Genomic DNA, 20,509 nt, shown 5'->3' on the forward strand with positions numbered 1-20,509 from the left:
GAACAGAATCCACAGTATACAAAAAAGCCACTAATTAACACGAAGAGCTAAAAAAACACGGAACACAAACAAGCAGCATTTACACCTTCAGAATAGTTCCCTTCTTGATATTAATTGCTAGATCGTGACTTTTAGTAGAGAGAATGCTTGAACTGATGCATTTAACAAAATTTGCATTTATTAACTTCTTGCTTTTCCTATCCAGAGTAGTATCTGGCTTTCTTCCACCTTTGCATAGGCGTAATATGTCTTCATTTAAATTTGTTTGAGCAGTTATAATCTGAAGATGGCTCTTAAAATGGCATAAACACCCTGCCTTGGACAGCTGCAGTAAAATTGTACACACGGTTCTCAAGAGCTACTAACTTTGTGTCATAGGCTCCTCCCAACCACAGTCTGGCTGGCTTTCCCCCCACTTTCCCCCATTTCACATCCATTCTCAGCACTGAAAGCTTCCTTTCCCTGGTCCTCTTTCCATTCCTTCTTTCCTCTCATTTATACCCCGAGGGAGTAAATCCAGAGGTTTCTGCCTGTGAAATTACCTTTCTCACTTGATTCTTTCTAGCTGTGAGTTAACCTTTCCCTAACACTCATACAGAGGAAATGTGGATGCCAAAGCAATGCTATAGCCTCAGCAAATATTAATAAAAAGTGGTACAGAGCATAAATGTTTAGGAGTAAAGAGGGGTGAAGAGCTAATCTCTCAGTTGGCACATCTTGTGTAAGACTTACTGTATTTTTCACCCTATAGGACGCACTTTTCCCCCTCCAAAAATGAAGGGGAAATCTGTGTGTGTCCTATGGGGCAAATACAGGCTTTCGCTGAAGCTTGGAGAGCGAGAGGAGTCGGTGCGCACTGACCCCTCTCACTCTCCAGGCTTCAGGAAGATATCAGCAAGCCTGGGTAGCCCGCGGGCGTTCCCGCAGGGCTCCCTAGGCTGCGGATAGCAGCCTGCCGCCCGGCGTGAGGAGCTCCCTGAAGCAGAGCGCCCCTTGCGCTGGGCAGACATCCGCAGCCTGGGGAGCCCTGCGGGAGTTCCCACAGGGCTCCCCAGGCTGTGGATAGCAGCCTGCTGCCCAGCGTGCAGATCGCCCTGAAGCAGAGCGCCCCGCGCGCCGGGCAGACATCGGCCAGCCCCACAAGCTCGGGGGACAGCGGGGAGGTGCATTACCGCCATCCCGCTGTTCCCCGACCTGGTTGGGGGGGGAGGAAAAAATGTTTTCTTTTATTCCCCCCCCAAAAAAAAACCTAGGTGCGTCCTATGGGACGGAGTGTCCTATAGGACGAAAAATACGGTAATTGAACTGCTTCTTTTAAGTATCCTGACTCTCACCTCTCTTTCGCACCATACTCAGAAAATATGTAGTTACGGGTGGTTTTTTCTTTTTACATTTTAAAAATAAAAATGCATATATATTTTCCCCTGAAACTAGTAAGGAACACAAGTTTATTTTTTAAAAACCAGATATGACCTGCAACAGCATGTGTATTTAGGGACAGCCAGTGCTATCTGGACCCAAAGTATTCGCTTAAGGCCCCAAGAGAGACTGGAAGGAAATCTCAAACCCTTGTAAAAAGTTTTTTTATTTTTATATGTGTTGGAAGCCGCCCAGAGTGCCTGGGGCAACCCAACTTAATTCATTCTGGAGGTCTGTTCTTAACCTGAAACTGTTCTTAGCCTGAGATACCACTTTAGCTAATGGGGCCTCCCCCCACTGCCGCAGCACGGCTGCCATGCGATTTCTGTTCTCATCCTGAGGTAAGGTTCTTAACCCGAGGTACTACTTCCAGGTTAGCGGAATCTGTAGCCCAAAGTGTTTGTAACCCGAGGTGTTTGTAACCCGAGGTACCGCTGTAATTTTTAACGTATGTTTTGGCATTGTCACCCACAGCTGCAAAGTCATCTAGCTTATGTATAGATGTTCACAAAAGTGTTTCTACCCTCGGTGATATTTATTCCATAAATAAGTGCTAGCAATCAACAATAAGCACTCAGTTCACTCAGATCATTAGGACCAGCTAAGCAACTGCATAAATTCCCTGAATGAGGCATATTGGCAATATACACAGTGATGCAATAGCACAAAACACTGAGTTACATAGTGACCGAAACAATATTGCAAGTGAAAAATATATGGGCAAACATTTAGATTCAAGCACTGGACAGGCCTTGTTTTCAGTCTCGGCAATGCAAAGCCTATTCTTACCATGTCTGCAGAAAACAAAGGTGCTACTAAATTCATAATAAAAGATGGATCAAGATAGAATTAGATTTGCATGCCTGATATTATGCAGCTGACTTCATTAAGTCATTGGTTTAGTTCTATGAAGCAATGCAATGTTCTGAACAATGTACCTTTCATTCAAAGTAATTTCCAACAAGAAAAGAAAGGGGGTGGCAGTTCCTATGGTAGAGCAGGAAATGACTATAAGGTTATTGACATCTAATGGGGAGCTTATAATAATGTAATGGAAAAAAATCAGGCATGCAAGCTGAATTTTTAAGATTATTATTTCATTATTAAGTGTCATTATACAGTGCAACCTAATGGCTTCTTTGGAGGAGAAAAATATTTCACGTGGCAATTAATAAATCTAAATTAAAAGATGTCTTATAGTCCTTTTAGGCTTTAAAAAAGTGAGTGAAACAGGACCCTGAGGCCAAAGAAAATATAACATTAACCAGCTTATATCCACTGGGCTTCCACTTATAAGATTCTATCAAGATGTGACTCTTAGATGGCTCTATATTTTTTTTAGGTTTTTTTTTAGTTATTTACAAAATATTTTCCCCACTTTTAAGTCCCAGATGCTCAAAAAGCAGCTAACAAGGGTCATTGTTATATAATCACACTGTTCTTTAAAAGTTTTATTTGCATCTTCTTCATGTTAGAAAAGCTTGTTTCATCCCTGAAGTATATATATATATAATATCAACAATTTTAATAAGGAAAAAGTCTCTGTGTGGTGGACTTCCCATGTCATTCTTTGTATTTAAAGCTTTCTGTTGCAATTATCACAAGCTTGCATTTCACCACATTCTAGTCACCATTCTAGCCACATTCTAGGCTTTAAAGTTCCTAGTATAATATTTTGTTATGAAAAAAAAAGATTTAGCAGACATTTGGGATACAGTGACCAAGCTGGCATGTAAAAACCACTCACTGTAATTCAGACACTGGCGGAGCTTGCGAGGTAATGAGGGAGAAGTAATCAACTTGTGTCAATAATATCTGTTGGCAGGGTGCAATGAACCCTCAATGTGGAGGGGGCAGAGGAGGCTAAATGTGGCACTGGGGGCTCCTCCTGAGTGTGAGAGAGGAGCCACCAGCCACTGAAGCCACTCCACGCATGGTCTCCTCCTGATGATGTGACAGTGCATATGTGCCATGCATCGCACATATGACATCACACTTGTGACATGCACCAGGCACATAACAACACACACAAGCAATGCAGGCTGGGCCTCCTCAATCCTGGGCGTGAGACGGAGCCACACACCTGTGTGGTTGGTCATCAGTATTGGCCTCGGCTGGCTGCAGGGACTGACAAGATTGCCTGACAAAATGTAAAACTTTATTGAGCCAATTGGGGTCTGGTTGGTGGGTGATGATCTGGTGGTGGACGTGGTAGGGCTGGGCTTCTGTGGGATCCACCAGCCGGGCATAGAGCCAGTTGTGCTTCCAGCACACAGCACAGTTGCCCCGCCTGCCCCTTCTCTGTGTTGTGGCTGCACAGAGGTAGCTCATATGTATGGCAGGCAGCTCATATGTATGGCCTTGCTGTGGAATTATTCAGTCGCCATATTCATAGCTAGGAAGGAATTTGCCTGCAGATGCACTGGGCCTGTCGGGGGGGGGAGGGGGAGGGTTGCCTTCTTTGTTGCAATGGCCACAACTTTTGGCAGAAAAAGGCATTGGATTGGATTCTTAGTCTAAAGCTGGGGGGGTTGGGTAGCTAGGTAGTTGCCCCACCTCCGAAATCCAAGATAAAACTCAGGGTACTCCAGTAAAGGGGTCCAAGGCAAGGTTCTGCCCAAAAGCCTAGAGGGGGCTGGTGGGCCATAGAACACTGTGCAAAGTCTTGCAATTTCCCCACAAAGTTGACCTTAGCTGGAACAATCATTGCATATAACAGTGTGCAGTACGAAGACCATAAATATTGCAGCTTATGATGTGGCTGTTGACTTTTAAATAGAATCGTAGAATCATGGAGCTCGAATGGACCATGATAGTCAATCGTTTTGTATGACAGGAACTACAGGCAAGTGTTTCCTGCCATGTCACAGTGCTGTGGCCATGAGAAAAGTTACACCTCCCAAAATCCTCCTTTTTACTCAGCTATTAAATATACAGCACGTACTGCATCTGCAGATCCTCCAAGTGTCCCTATTTTTCAGGGACAGTTCTGGGTTTAAAGAAGTCACCCCAGTTCCTGATTTGATCCCAGAATGACCCGCTTTTCCTTAGGATGTCCCTGTTTTCATTTGAGAGGGTTGGAGGGTGTGGAGTTATGCAACCCCCCCAGCCAAGGAGATAAGCAACTATATAACCTTTAGAAGACATCTGAAGACAGCCCTGGATAGCGAAGTTTAATGTTTTAATATTTTTTATACATGTTGGACTTCTACCAACCTAGCAGTTCGAAAGCACATCAAAGTGCAAGTAGATAAATAGGTACCACTCCGGTGGGAAGGTAAACAGTGTTTCCGTGCGCTGCTCTAGTTCACCAGAAGTGGCTTAGTCATGCTGGCCACATGACCCGGAAGCTGTATGCCGGCTCCCTCAGCCAATAAAGTGAGATGAGAGCCGCAACCCCAGAGTCGGCCACGACTGGACCTAATGGTCAGGGGTCCCTTTACCTTTTATACATGTTGGAAGCTTTCTAGAGTGGCTGGGGCAACCCAGTTAGATGGGTGAGGTATAAATATTATTATTATTATTGAATAGGAAGTCCCTATTTTAATCAGAGAAATGTTGGATGATGTGAATCTGGACACCCAAATACTGTATGTGATAACATCCCATCTCTCACAGCAAAGTGGAGGTGGCTTGACATACAGAGAACTGAACTTTTTTACTTGTTCTTGTTCACGTGCTATAGCTGCTGCATCATGTGAACATGAGGATTCATTGTTCTGGCCTGCAGCACAGTCAATGCCTCATAGAAGTCCAGCTGGGACACAATAGCTATAAAAATCAGCCAATAAAAAAGCAGTGAATTAGTGTCATAGTTACATAAGTAAGACTTTTAAGAGGGCAACATATGCTTATTCCTTTGGATGATTAGCCCTGTTTCTGACACATAACACACTCTGTTCCTCATGCTATCTCCTGAGGCTTTCCCTGAGAGCTGAAGAGTTTTCCAGGAAGCCATGTATCTTGAATGAACAGAAAATCAGCTTATTTAGAAATCATATATGCATGATACAGAGGAGTGTGAAAATATAACAAGTCATGTCAAAAACTAATGAAAGCAGAGCATTTCAGGTAGAAGGAAGCTTTCAGAACTTTGAAGAACACCTCAGGTTCTTAGGATTAATCCTAACAGCTGGCTCTCAAATCAAGTCCTATACATAATTCTAGGACTAGATTAAGGTAGGGTTTTAAAATAGCTGTTAAACCTCCTTACACCAAGCTGAGGATAGCTTTTATAGATTATTTTGCAGGAACAGAAACTTGATTTGACCAAAGTATAAAATCAAGCATGCTTCATTTCCTCAGGGCTTGCATCTGTCATTTTGAACAAATATGAACGTGACAGAGTTACACATGGAACACAGTTGCCTATGTGTGACATAATACCCATAGCTAATGATTTACTGAATCCATCAATGCAGTAGGCAATAAATCACATATATTCCCCAGCCAATGTGCAAAGAATTTGGTACATTGCTTATACTAGCCTAGTCGAATTTGTTTTATGAGCAATTTGAAGATTATGTTGAAAACTCATCCTTAAAGAGAATGTCAGTTGAGCTTTATAAGCATTACTTGGCACTTAAAATTATCTTTCCCCCTTCTTTTCTGTGAGTTGTTCTTCTTCCAATTCAACAAACCTCATTCCAAGCATCTACTTCCAGATCAAACAGAAAGACTTTAAGTACATCAAGGCACTGAAGACCTTGTTCCTTTCCTTTCTCAACACTACAATAAGAATGACCCCCTGACGATGTCTGTAATAAAAGTCCAGGTCAAACGTTACAAACTCCCAACTGTTTTTCCCCATCCACCTAGATTCTCTGTGCCATATCCTGTCCAGTTCTTAATAGTGCTTCATCACTAGTAAGAGGTAATTTGAATCACAGCAATAAAGAGCTTACTCCTTTTCATTGTTACCATATAATCGCAGGCAGCAGTGCAGTGCCAACTTGAATAAAATATTGGCGGGGGGCAGGTAAGCCCCACCCCACATAATCTATCACACAATGCAGTGCACACACACCATTTGAATGACAATGCCCATCAACTTTTGTGGGGCAGCCCTCTCAAATAGTTTATTGGGGGGCAAAGACTCTAGTAGTTGGCTCCTATGATCACAGGAGATACACTAGGTGGCATTGAGGCCCAAAAAGCAAAATAAGGCTCAGATTTTGGTAATCATCAATTAGGTCACCTCAGCCTAAATGAATAAATAACAGAAGGAACCCAGTTCCACATCTAAGTCATGATTACACAAGAATCTATTTTTTTCATTACTGAATCATGCCAGGCAGCCCTACCTTACTAAACCAGTGCTTGAAGGGTAGGTGGGGTGGGTGTGGATGGCTTCATTTCAAATTAGCACAGACTTCGTTTAGTCTGTTATCAATAGCTGTGTAAACTATTTGCTAACAAGCTTGAATTAGTGCATCCACAATGAAAAAAAACCATGCTACTATGGGGCTTATTTCTATTCTCTAGCCTTGCCCAAGCCAGAGTTGCTTGTAGAGCTGGCAGAGACAGAAGGTTGTGGTTTATAATGCCATATACAACTTGGGAGCAGGATACTGGGAAGATCATTCACCCCTTACAAACCCAGTCAATGGCTATGTTCTGCAGGTGAGGAAGGCCTCTTACAGATATCATCTTATCAGAAGGTCTGTTCCACACAATATAGGAATCAGGCCTTTAGTGTCATGGCATCCACCTTTTGGATTTCCCTCCCCTTAAATATTAACCCTTCTGAAGGTATTCCTCTTTCAACCAGCCCTTTAAGTTGACATGCAGTCTGCATCTGTATTGGAATTATTAAAAGAAGCTTTTACTGTTTTATTGCTTGTTATTTGCTGCCCTGGGCTCCTTTGGGAGGAATGGCAGGGTGTATATGCAATCAATCAATCAATCAATCAATCCCAGAAGAGTTTTACAATAACTTGGGGGGAAATGGGATAGTTTTAGATCCACCTGAAAAGAAGTGGGATAGTATTCTACACTACACCACACCATCCCACTTTGAGAACTACAACAGGTACAAAATCGACCTACTGCATTTGTATAGCTATTGTAAACATTTGAATATTTGGGGGACATTTAGCACATTTGTACACACATTCACAAGGGGACTTAGGGATGTATAAATTTATCTTTCCCATCCCCATGTTTCCTCTGAGGCTTGCGCTCTAGGAGATGACACCGTGAGTCAGAAAAGCCTCCAGCAGATTGTTCACTGCAGTCACGTTGCCATGAAGGGGAAAGCTGGAGCTCCCTCTGTGCAGATAATAAAGACTACTGGCTCATGGTAGGAACATTTCTCTGCAAGATTCCTACAAAACAAATCCCACAGCAGACAGCATGATTCAGAAAAGGCACAGAAGCACTGAGAATTAAATAGCAGCAGCACCCCGAATCTTTTTGTATAGACCTACTGGCCGTGAATGAAGAAAGAGAATAATTCCTAAGCTAAACTTATTTGTATGAACACTTGAATGACAACTGTTGAGTCCATTTTGTATTCAGTTGCTGACTACTGAAGTTTGCTTTCTTGCCTTAACCAACAGATGCCAAACGCTGAAAACTCTCACGGAAAATGGTGACGCAGTGGTGCAGTAAACAACAATTTTACAGAACAATTGACAACTTAATGTGAAAATTATTGTTTCCCTCAGTTGCTGTTGTTGCAGTATCAGTACAATATGACAATATGTGCTTGCAGCTCTTAAAAGTTTCAGGAGCCACATGCTTCTTTGAAACAGGTTACAGATGTTCATGGTTTATGAATTATATATTACATTTTTATTCCAGATTACTCCAATAGACTTCAGTGAGGCTGCCTGAAGTGCCCAGATTAATCTTTTTCACCTGAAAACACTTGAAAAATATTCGTTCTTACATAACCCCCACAGTGATAAAACAGACATTTAACAGGGGATGCTAAATCCCCTACAGAAATAAATGAAGTTGTTCGTGACAAACTGGGAGGGAAACGTTAACAGCTGCTTCAGTCCCAATATGGTGGCATATCAAACTCTAGGAAAGGCTATGAATAGATATTTATATATTTGTTATATTTTATCCCACTCTTTCTCCTGGGAACTCTGGGTCACTAAATGCCTCTCATTCTCTCGCCCTTTATTCTCACAGCAACCTTGTGAGATGTGAGGCTTAGATATAGTGTCTAGCTCAAGGTCAGCCGGTGAACTTAATCTGAACCTAGTCTCCCTGGTTCTTTTTGGGACAGGGCTTTACTATACTGGAAGGAGCAAGTTTACTGATTGGAAGGCACCCTTGGATCCAAGGAGCTTGAAGCTCAGGTAGCCTCAAGTGGCTAGGAGAGCCGAGTTCCTGCCAAAGCACCTGAAGTATGTGTTTTCAGGACCTACCCTATTAATGTAACTGGTTTTTTTCTTTTTTAAATTTATTTTTATTAAAGATTGAGTAGGACTGAGTTAAGCGAAAACATGGGTCAGACAATAGCCAGTTTTGCACTGTGCTTCCAGGTCTAGTCAATATCCACTGGAAGAGAAGTAGGGAAGAAGAGGCTGAACCTGGCAAAGATGACCAGAGGCCTTCCTTGCATTGGTATTTAACATGAGCTTTCAGGCTTTTTAATTTTCAGTGTTCCAGAGGTTCAGTGGATAGTCTGTGCTAAGTAATGTCCCTCTTAAGATTTAAATTGCTTGAAGGAAGCCATTCCTATTAAATTCAAATTAAAGCTTTTCCACTGACTGCTGGAATACTGAAATTAGCTGATATACAACATTCAAGGCAACAGAAAGCTAGTCACATTAAAGGAAACGCCTAAAGACTTGCCAAGAAAATTTACATACACTAATGACTGTGTGTGAGATTCTATCTCTGTGTGCACAGAAACAGGTCTTTATTCATCAAGATACATCTGGGTGCATTTATTTGTATACAATGTTCAGTACACAAAGCAATTGAAAGAAGAAAACTAGAGCTGCATGTTGATACTTGGGGGACACTATTTGTTTCATTTTTCAAAAACTTTCTAGTGATTTTCTCTCTCTCCATTCTGAATTACCGGAGATAAAAATATTTAAAGTTGTTACTTAGCTGCAACAACTTTTCAGAGCTATCTAGACATCACTTAACGGAAGTGTTTGGCTCTAAGTCAATTTAGTTCCATTGATATCCTTAGGACAGAGCTGACTTAATTGGATGGACGATTGAAGTTTTATTAATTCTCCAACCAAGCCAGAATTCTTCACATGCACAAAATATGCGACTTTAATTTTGCTAATAACATTTGAGATCCGTAACCCCTAATTTTCAAAGTGGGTCACATGAATGGGTGATGGGATTAAAAACCTGTGAGAACAAAGACCAACAAAATGATCAGTGCAAAACTGCGCTGCTCTGGTTGTTTCAGGATATAAAGGAGCTACTGTCACAGCAACACCTGTAGCCATAAATATCTACAGCAGCAGCACTCAACTCTGATTACTCTGCCACCCACTTTTGCATTTTTTACCAAATAAAAAGAGTTTCACTGCTATATCAACCATGGCAACACATTCTTGTCACTGAGAGCCAGATTCAACTACCCATTTCTGTTAGAAGAAGTCAGTGCAAGAACTCCTGCTAGTGCAGTGAGGCTTTCCCCCCTCCCCCTGCATCTTCCCTCCCCAAGGAGCAAGCAGGGGGAGGAAAGGGGAGATCATTCCATTGGGCAAGCAATTCCACTCTCAGTGTTTTCTTTGTAGCCTACTCTCCTTTAGCTTCCTTTTAAGACCTGTGCGCTATCTCTGTAGTCTCTCTTCTCTCAGTTCATCTGTTTTATTCCCTGTCCCTTATTGTTCTGTCTCTGTCTCTCCATCTGTTATCTCCTCCCCTTTGCTTTTCATGCTCTATTTTTGCCCATGCCTTCCTATCAGTGCTCCTCGTTGCTAAACAGCAACAGCACTAAAGGTGTCTACCTCCTAGTAATTCACATATTAATAGCTTCTGTAGTTATTACATACCTAGGTTTGCAACTACGTTGGGAATTGTATCTTCTCTCTACTGTTCTGTTTCAACCTTTTCAAGTACCTCTCCTGTCCCATTTTTTTAGGAAACAAGTGCAGTCCACCATCTGTACCATACATGCTTATGGCATTGCAAACAACCCGTGTGCTGAAGTCGTATACATAAAGCTGGCATTTGGACACCCTTTAGTTATACTGATGCAAAACCCTATAATCTTTTTATCACAATACACAGTGCTATTTTTCTGGAAAAATAGGTGCTGGAACTGGCCACAAAAGCCTCTCTTGTTCTCTTATAATGGCAATGGCACCCACCTGAGAGGTGCCAGAACTGAGTTCTGGCTGGAAAAAAGCCCTGACAATAGAGATGCTCATACAGCATCCCTCATAGGAGAGTGGGTTCACCCCTGGTGGCTATGCCCCTCTGCCACCTAGCATTCTGGCAATTCCCCATGCCAGCCGTGCATTTTAGCCAGTGTGCAAAGCAGTCCTATATGCATAGAATGCCTGCATTGCCATGGGGGAAGACTGGGCCTACCAGGACCTTATCTTACATGGAAACACTCTGCATGAGTAGACTGCATGCACATTGGGGTATTTAACACATTGGCCAAACACCCAGCTTGAAGTGGGAGGTGTAGCATGGGTGCTTTTAGGGTCCCTGAGAGAAGGAGAAGCCAGGGTTGAGGATACACTAGGCAAAGCCCAGGTGAGAGATGGGATGCATGGCCACTGTTGATATGTGTGAATTCTTATGCCATGGACTATGTGGGTGGTTGGAGGTACTGAAGATATAAGTGCTTTTTTGGTGCTGCTCTTAACTGGATTGAGATTAATACCCACCTGCATTTGCTGTTGCCTTATTGTAGTAAAGGGGAACATATAGCCCTCTTGATGCTGTTGGACAACAGCAGGCATAGGCAAACTCGGCCCTCCAGATGTTTTGGGACTACAACTCCCATCATCCCTGACCACTGGTCCTGTTAGCTAGGGATGATGGGAGTTGTAGTCCCAAAACAACTAGAGGACTGAGTTTGCCTATGCCTGGACTACAGCTTCCATCATTCCTAACCATTTGCCACTGCTCTTGTCATATCCTTCTGATCACTCCCTGACGTTAGAACATGAAGAAGTGCTAGGGGGATCAATTATAATGACTGTGTGAAAGTACATTGATGAAAAGAAGGCAGACTCCAGAATAATACACTGTAGACACATGGAATTTCCTGTGAAATTGAACAGCAATTCTTCCTTCGTGAGGAAGCAGGAAAAAGCTCAAATGAACTTAGTGAATACTGTTTGGAAATGTCTACTTTATGGGTAATTACTGGGTAATTATACTGGAATAGTCACTTACATGCAGCAGTAAGTGTTGAGCTCTAAAAAAAATATGTGATGATGTACAGAGTGGTACATGCCAATATAACATATTTTTCAACTTCCAAGAACGACTCCAGCACAAAACCACCGAATTACAACTAATGAAGTTCAGTTCTATCACCTGTGGCCTGAACCAGGATGATTTTTACATTCCATTGCAGATGTTAATTAATATAAAAAGCATGTCATTGATAAGTCATTTTCAGCACTGGTGTGTGAATGTTTACTGTCCTTACTTCAAATGCATTTAAGCTTTAACATAATGTCAATCTGGTTTGTTTGCATTGTACTGCATTGCATTCCCTGCTCACCTCACCTGTTTACATTTTTCCTGTCTACAGCTGCATCTGATGGACTCTAGTCTATGAAAACTTGTGCTATAATAAATGCATTAGTCATTAAAGCATCACAATACTTTTGCTAAGATAGTTGTCATTTTGGAAAATATTCCAGACTCTATGATACTCAATCTCTCCCCCCCCCCCCCCGCTGTATTATTAACGTGGTGTGATCTTGCCATGGCTACTTTAACAGTAATGCCAGATAGTCTTACTGCATAACCTAACTTATTACATTGGGTTCAACACTGCCACTGTCCCACAGCTTCTAGAAAGCCCAGAAAGAATTCTGAATTTCAGATATACTATGAAAAAAACTGAGCCAGTGGTGACCATTACCACCAGTTTGTTTGTTTTGTAATAAAAGTTCCAAAGCCCTGAAGTCACATTTTATCTATAGTAAGGGTCAAGAAAACTGCTAGAAAGTAAGTAGTGTGGGACTGGGATTGTTTTATACTACAGTGGTACCTCGGGTTACATACGCTTTAGGTTGCATACGCTTCAGGTTACAGACTCCGCTAACCCAGAAATAGTGCTTTGGGTTAAGAACGTTGCTTCAGGACGAGAACAGAAATTGTGCTCCGGTGGCGCGGCAGCAGCAGGAGGCCCCATTAGCTAAAGTGGTGCTTCAGGTTAAGTACGGACCTCCGGAATGAATTAAGTACTTAACCCGAGGTACCACTGTACTGTGTTCCTTAAGAAGCACATATGGGTTAAGAGAAACTGCCATGGAAATGAGAATTACATCTCTTTTAGGCTGTATATATTATTGGCCTGAACACAGAAGCATTAGGAATAGCCTCCATGGCAGCTCCACAAGGAGGCTATTACATCAGCAGTGGTTTATCCGATGGATCATTGATGTTATGTGGATTGTTTTCATGATCTAGAAGTGGAACTTCCATCAACCAGCCAAGGGAAAGGTATCTCAGACATCAGGTCAGTTTATTCAAAACTATAGAAGTATAGTGATTAAGAGAACAAGGTAAGAACCATAGCTGACCGTAGGCAAGCTGCAATATCTCAACCTAACAGCCTTCATTTGTAATATGGGAATAACAATACCAGAAAAGGCCAATTCATTTCAATGGACTTATTCTAAGCATGACAAAGTATGGATCAGGCATAATGTACACAAAGTGCTTTGAGCACTTAGAAAACATGCTGCATGAATAATTGTATTAACATTGTTACCACTGCCAGAAGACCATGAATAACACTCCCCGTGCTGCAGAGACCCTCCACACGATAAGCTTAAAGTGCTGATTACAGCCGCCACATTAAGTAGATGCACTTGGGAAGACAACTGTTCCCAATCAGGGTGAGGACTGGATGTAAATCAGTCTAAAACCCAACTATGGCATCCTACTTTATTCCCCCAGATTTAGTCTGATTGCTTCATGATTTAAGGATGTGTTGATGTGATGGGCAGAACAACTTGGAAGTGCATAAATGTTACTTCCATACACTTCCTTGTGCATAGATGTTGCTCTATATAGATTTCACCATAGGATATGGTTTTTTTAAAAAACTTATTTAAGTTGCCTTTAGGATTATTATTTTTTAAAAAAATGTGTGTGAAGGTATTCTGACTCCAGAAACAAAGAGGTGCAATATCAGAAACTAAACAAGTGATTAGGCTGCAATATTCCAATGTCTGGAGTAACCTCATTAGCTTCGCTGAATTATTTTCTGAAGGTGACTTGTAAACTCACCCTTTGATACTCCTTGCCCACATTTTCTGCAAAGCAAGTTCATTTCTATCTGAAATATTTGTTAAAACAGGGGCAGTGTGCCTTCACAAAAGAGGTTTTGGGGGCTAAAAAGACCTGTATATATTAGTAGTTAAGCTTCTTTGAAAAAGCTGCCTGTACAGTGATGAGTACATTTCTTTTTTTTACTTTGCTTACTTTTAGCTTATAGCTTTAAAGGCTTTTCGCTTTAAAGATTTCCTTCCTGTTGATTTATGTTTCCTTATGCAGAACCCTCTGGTGTGTTCAAACAGAACTTGTCTTAATGAGATGAGTTTATAAGCATAGTGACAAGAGAGGTGCAATACTGGGAAGGCTCACAAGTGGTGCGTGAAGTTTTAAGAATAAGGCTTTCAGCTGTGATACTCGATTTCTGGAACCGACTCAGTCGTCCAACCCTCGAAGGAAAAGTTGAAGAACACTGTTTCAAGATAAATTGAAATTGTCAGCAAAAGAGCTGAACCTTCTCGCCCTTAAATTCCTAATTAGAGCAGCCACAGTGGGAACTGACCATTTAAATGACAAGTGCAAGAAAGAAGGAAAACAAGACTTGCTAAGATGACAGTTCTCAAACTAATTACTTTGCAGTAATCCCACAGTATTCAATGGAAACTACGTCAGATGCAAAGACAATGCAGGGGAACCAAAGTAAGATTTAAGCCCTTTTCAGGCCCATTGGGGGGAAAACCAGTTCTTAAATAGGCTGAAATTCAATACTGTACTTTAGCACAACTAGGTTGCCAATTCGGCTGTAAGTGACTCAAGCTCTTTGAAGAATGCTGTGAGGGGAAACAGGGGGCATTGTTATCAGTTCATGACTGCAACTTTGTCCCTTCCAGATGTTGCTGCACTTCCATCAGCTCCGGCCAGCATGGCCAGGGTGATGGTGTTAGCAGTAGAGCTATCCTTATGTTGCTGTACTACAATCCCCAAGGTTACAGGTTCAATCCCCGTATGGGACAGTTGCATATTTAGGTTGAACTAGTAGATGATCCTCAGGGTCCCTTCCACCTCTGATTCTATTATTTCGCAACATTTGGAGGAGAGCTCCAGGTTGGGAGAGGCTGCATTATAGTACAGTGGTACCTCAGGTGAAGTACTTAATTCGTTCCGGAGGTCCGTTCTTAACCTGAAGCACCACTTTAGCTAATGGGGCCTCCTGCTGCTGCCGCGCTGCTGGAGCCTAATTTCTGTTCTCATCCTGAAGCAAAGTTCTTAACCCGAGGTACTATTTCTGGGTTAGCGGAGTCTGTAACCTGAAGCATATGTAACCTGAAGCGTATGTAACACGAGGTACCACTGTATCCACTCATCACTGCTTCTAAAATGAACTATTTATATGATGCGGCAAATGTATCCAAATACTGTAAGAGTAAATAACATCGCTCCATGTAAATTATTGCAACATACTAACAATTGCAAACTTTATGCTGTCTCATTCCTTATACATAGTATCCACACACTGTTTTCATTTGTTCAGCTTTTCAAATGTCTTGCAACAATCTAATGTAAAATTGTTAAGTTTCTTTGTACTCCAGCAAACAGTGTGGATTTGGAGAGACTTGTCGATTTTTTGGGGGGGGGGTTGATATAAACCCTCTGAATCTGATCTCAGCAGTATTTGTGGGTGAAACTTATCATATCATTTGTATCATTCTTGACCTTTTGCTCACCCTCTGGTTTAATCTGTGAACTGCCATTTATACTCATATGGTCAAGATTCACTAAATAGGCCCCAACCAGTCTCAATGGAGAGAAATAAACAAAGACAGTACAAAAGATCATTCAGTTGAGGAGTTACCACTGGCCATTAATGTGCAACCGGGCAATACTTTCCAGAGATTTAAGACTGGTAAGGATGCCAAACACCCACACATTCATTTATACAGCACAGCTGAAGATATGAATTATGGTGCTCCCGAGAGGAGGGTATTTCATACAAGTATATTATAAGCAACGCAAAACGAAGAAAAAAAGTTGCACTGAAACGAAGCAAATGAAATTACAACAATGCACCATGAACTAAGCCTACATATCATGATCAATCAAATCACCACAGTCTTCAGCATCGTCATGGCAAACACTTTTCATGCTAGTATTACCAAGTAAAGGTAAAGGTACCCCTGCCCGTACGGGCCAGTCTTGCCAGACTCTAGGGTTGTGCGCTCATCTCACTCTAGAGGCCGGGAGCCAGCGCTGTCCGCAGACACTTCCGGGTCATGTGGCCAGTGTGACAAGCTGCATCTGGAGAGCCAGCACAGCACACGGAACGCCGTTTACCTTCCCGCTGGTAAGCGGTCCCTATTTATCTACTTGCACCCGAGGGTGCTTTCGAACTGCTAGGTTGGCAGGCGCTGGGACCGAACGACGGGGACCCCTGACCATTAGGTCCAGTTGTGGGCAACTCTGGGGTTGTGGCGCTCATCTTGCTTTATTGGCCGAGGGAGCCATGTGGCCAGCCTCTGGGTCATGTGGCCAGCCTTGACTAAGCCACTTCTGGAGAACCAGAGCAGCGCACAGAAACGCCATTTACCTTCCCGCCGGAGCGGTACCTATTTATCTACTTGCACTTTGATGTGCTTTCGAACTGCTAGGTTGGCAAGAGCAGGGACCGAGCAACGGGAGCTCATCCCGTCATGGGGATGTGAACCGCAACCTTCCGATCAGCAAGCCCTAGGCTCAGTGGTTTAGACCACAGCGCCACCCGCGTCCCCACCGAGTAGTTACTATATATTTATTTATACCACACCTTTCCCCCAGATGGGACTCAATGAGGTTATATGTATGCCCCATGTGCATAAACACAAACATTTCCTCGATAATTTTGGAACTAGACTTTTTTTTTTTTTAAAAAAAATGATTTTAAAAAATACAAAACCAAATGTTAAGCAAAGTGGAAATATTGCATAGATTAGAAAACAGATAATGAGCATCCAAATTTACTATGATACTCCAGTACTTGGTACAGTATATTCATTCATGGGAACAATCCCATAATTCAGTATAGAAGGCATTCTCACTCAAGAGGATCAACAACAGACTAACACTGAGATGAAACAACCTGCTATAGTCTCTCGGGTCATATTTGAATAATAATCAGGGGCCTTCAGACGTATATAGCTAATGTTACACCTGATGTATGAATAAAACTGTTGATCTTATTGGTGCTGTATGTTTTAGATGTCCAAGTTTCATATTCATATATCACAAATTAGCATTCTATTTTCCAGTGTAAACGTTGAGGATCTTCAGTAAGGAAATATTTCATCAAGCCTGCAAAACTCAAGGTTCTGTTCTATGTCTTTTAACTAAGATGATTTGTAATATAAAGGTACAGAAAAAGCAGGCTTTTAAAAAATAAGGCTCAATAAATATTCCTGTGATATTAAGGTTGCAAGCAACAGATGCAGACAAAAAACAATCATTTCCTCATTATGAGGAAATAAATAAAGTTCAAATACTGTAGAGTTTGCTACTGACTTCAGTTAGCAGATTTCTGCTACTATACCTATTTTGACCTACAGTTGAGGACATACTAATTTCATTAAAATGACCTCTTTGTAAAGAATCAACCCCAAGCACTTAATAGTGACAATAAGAATGGCATTAAATTACTCAAGTCATTTTAATGTAACCTCTGTTGAACCAGTCACAGTTAGCAACAAATTAAGCCCTTCCAGCAGTCTTCAAAATGGGAACTCAGATTACTTTTATATGTGCAATAAATCATACATTTAATATAATGGCATCTCTTGCATAGCTGGTATATGGCACTGATCCCTTACAGTTTACAAAGGTTTAATGAACCAAAAGCAGCAGCACCTATTGGACAAAAATGTAGGTTAATATCTACTTTATCTGTTGTAAAACTGGACATGGGTATAAATGACTGCAGGAAATATTTACTTTCACTCACAGCACAGGAAGCAATATGCTCTAGTCCTCTGTTTGGCAAACGCTAATAATGTAACCACAGACATCATTATACGTTCCATGCAAATAACAACCCGACCGCGTATTTCATTTCATTTTACATTTATTGGACAAAATTAAAAAAAACCCTTCCAGTAGCACCTTAGAGACCAACTAAGTTTGTTATTGGTATGAGCTTTTGTGTGCATGCACACTTCTTCAGATACATTATTGGACAGTTAGTTGTTTTGCTCGCACGCCTAGCTCATCTATTTGACACGATTCCTTCGAGAAATTCCCACCCTCGCCCGCTCTCACTGCATCCTACTTATGACACCCCCACCCTCATTGGACACAATTGTCATTCATGTCAATGGCAACAGCTCTCACATTCGTGGCTTGCGGTTGCTACTCAATGACAACTGCCCGAACACGCAGTGCAATCCAACACAGAGCACATTGCACAGGCAGGTCGATGCCTGTTTCCAACGCGTTGTTTGGACTGTAGGCAATTTCTCATTCAGTGACTCTCTTCCTTCCCTCCTTCTCTCTTCCTTATGTCATGTGCAGATGCCAACAGGAGCGCTTCCTCCTGCCTGGCTAGGCAGAGAACAAATGGCTGAAGCAGCAGCATCTCCCCCCCCCCCCCATGTCCCTGCTTCCTTGTGCACAGCTTATGCCTTGGGGCATCCTTCCTTCCTGCTCTGCAATGAAACCAAGCGAGGCTTTCCCTTGTGGTTTCACAGTTAAGGCAAAAGGAAGGGGGAAGGAGCCCCCCTCCCAGCTTCCTCCCAATCGATGTGTCTGCTGGCAATTCCAGAGAGAAACAGGGGCACCCTCCTGGAGCAGGAGGTCAGGAGGGGGCATGGGTGCCAACTTGAATAAAATATTTGGGGAGCACAGGTACGCCCCGCCCCTCATAGTTGATCACATTACGTGGTGCATGCACACCATTTGAATGGTAATGCCCATCAACTTTGGGGGCCCCAGTCTCCTCAAATATTATATTGGGGGGTGAAGACCCTAGAAGTTGGCTCATATGGGAGGGTGCCAACTTGAATAAAATATTGGAGGTAAGCCCATGGACACAGCCAGGATTTTTGTTAGGAGGGGCAGGCCTTTTGTTGGGGGGGGGCAGAACCTCAGTTTGCTAATGCATTTTTATTCATTTTTATTTATTATGGGGGGGGGGAGCTGCCCCTCCATGCCCCCACTGGTTATGCGCCTGGGCAAGCCCTGCCCCACATAATCAAATCGGCATTTGAATTGCCCCCCTCAAATATTTATTGGGGGGCAAAGATCCCTTAGCCCCTACAAGTTGGCTTCTACGGGAGGGTGCCAACTTGAATAAAATATTGGGGGGTAAGCCCATGGGCATAGCCAGGATTTTTGATATGGCGGGGGCAGAACCTCAGTTTGCTATGCATTTTTATTATGGGGGGGGCAGCTGCCCCTCTCTGCCCCCCCTTGGCTACGCCTATGGGTAAGCCCCGTCCCACACAATCGATCCGGTGCACGCACACCATTCAATGGCATTGCCCATCAACTGGGAGAGGGAGCGGCCCCCTCAAATATTTTATTGGAAGGGGGGGGGAGATCCCTCAGCCCCTAGAACTTGGCATCTAGGGGAGGGTGCCAACCTGAATAAAATAAGAGGGGCGAAGCCCCGCCCCACATAATCGATCGCAAGAATCGGAGTTTGCACCCCATTCGAATGGCGATGCCCATCCATTTGGGGGAGAGGGGAGCTCAAATATTTTATGGGGGGGGGGTTCTGAAGGGACCTCGGCCCCTCGGAGTTGGCTCAGGCTGGCCCGAGCTTCCCTCATGAGAGACCCTGGGGAAACAGCAGGTGCTTCTTATTCTCCCTTCCTCTTCTTGTTCCCTCAGGGGCTCTCCCTCCCTTCCACACACACGCGCGACGGAATGGCTGCCCTGCACCTCAGGCTCCGCGCACATCCCGAGAAGTCTTCCTCAAGTTTGGGAGCGAGGGGAATGGCAGACCCCCCGCTTCGAGAGAGGGGACCTCCCGCCCCCGGGGCCCGTGAGGCTGGAGGCGAGGCGACGCCGGGCGAAGTTGCCTCGCTCACGCGCCACAAACACTCACCGAGTCGGCAGAGGCAGAAGAAGAAGAAGAGCGGCAGGGACGCGAGCAGCCAGCGCCGGAGGATTCGCATTTCCACACCGTCTCGGCTGCTTCTTTCCTCCCCTCGAAATGGAAAAGAAAAACACCCGCCCTCTGTTCGCTCGGTTCTCTCCGGGCTAGGGAGGGCGTTACGCCCGGTGGGGAAGGAAGCGAGCGAGCGAGAGAGAACGAAATAATCCCCGCCAAAGACTCTCTCTCTCTCTCTCTCTCTCTCTCTCCGCGAGGGACTTCGCAGCCTCCTCGGACCGAATGCGCTCCGAGAGAGCGCTGTTGCGGCTCGCGCGGCCGGTGTCTGCGCGTGCGCGCCTGCGCGTAGCTGCGAGAAAGGGAGGTGGGGGGGACGCATCTAGCTCGCGCGCGCGCTACGCTGGAAGAAAAGAGCTGCGCGCGAGACGCAGGCGGAGTTGGCGCGCGAGCGCGACTTAGAAGGAGCAAAGCGCGGGGAGGGAAGGGAGGTGGGAGGTTTGGCGGGAAGGCGCGGGGCGGGGGGGCGAGACGAGTAGCGCCCCGCGTGAGGGCAAAGAGAGCGCCTGAAAAGCAGGCGGGCGGCTTGCCCCCCCCCCCCGAGCATCCTTC

General features: G+C 43.7%; 1 protein-coding gene across 6 annotated transcripts in view; it reads right to left on the reverse strand.

The window, feature by feature from the left end:
* PTPRZ1 (protein tyrosine phosphatase receptor type Z1) overlaps positions 1–20,243 on the reverse strand; it is a 103,615-nt gene extending 83,372 nt beyond the window's left edge. For 2 of the 6 annotated variants that reach the window (XM_083399219.1, XM_083399217.1), the window contains exon 1: positions 19,895–20,243. In XM_083399219.1, coding sequence (XP_083255345.1) covers positions 19,895–19,964 — 70 coding nt within the window. In that variant the 5' untranslated portion in view covers positions 19,965–20,243. The remainder of the gene's footprint in view (positions 1–19,894) is intronic. The other 4 variants (XM_083399218.1, XM_083399216.1, XM_083399221.1 and 1 more) reach the window with 2 other exon arrangements.
* Positions 20,244–20,509: the final 266 nt, after the last annotated feature.

Source organism: Podarcis tiliguerta (genome assembly GCF_965153285.1).
Source record: "Podarcis tiliguerta genome assembly, chromosome: 10".
Lineage (NCBI taxonomy): Eukaryota > Metazoa > Chordata > Lepidosauria > Squamata > Lacertidae > Podarcis > Podarcis tiliguerta.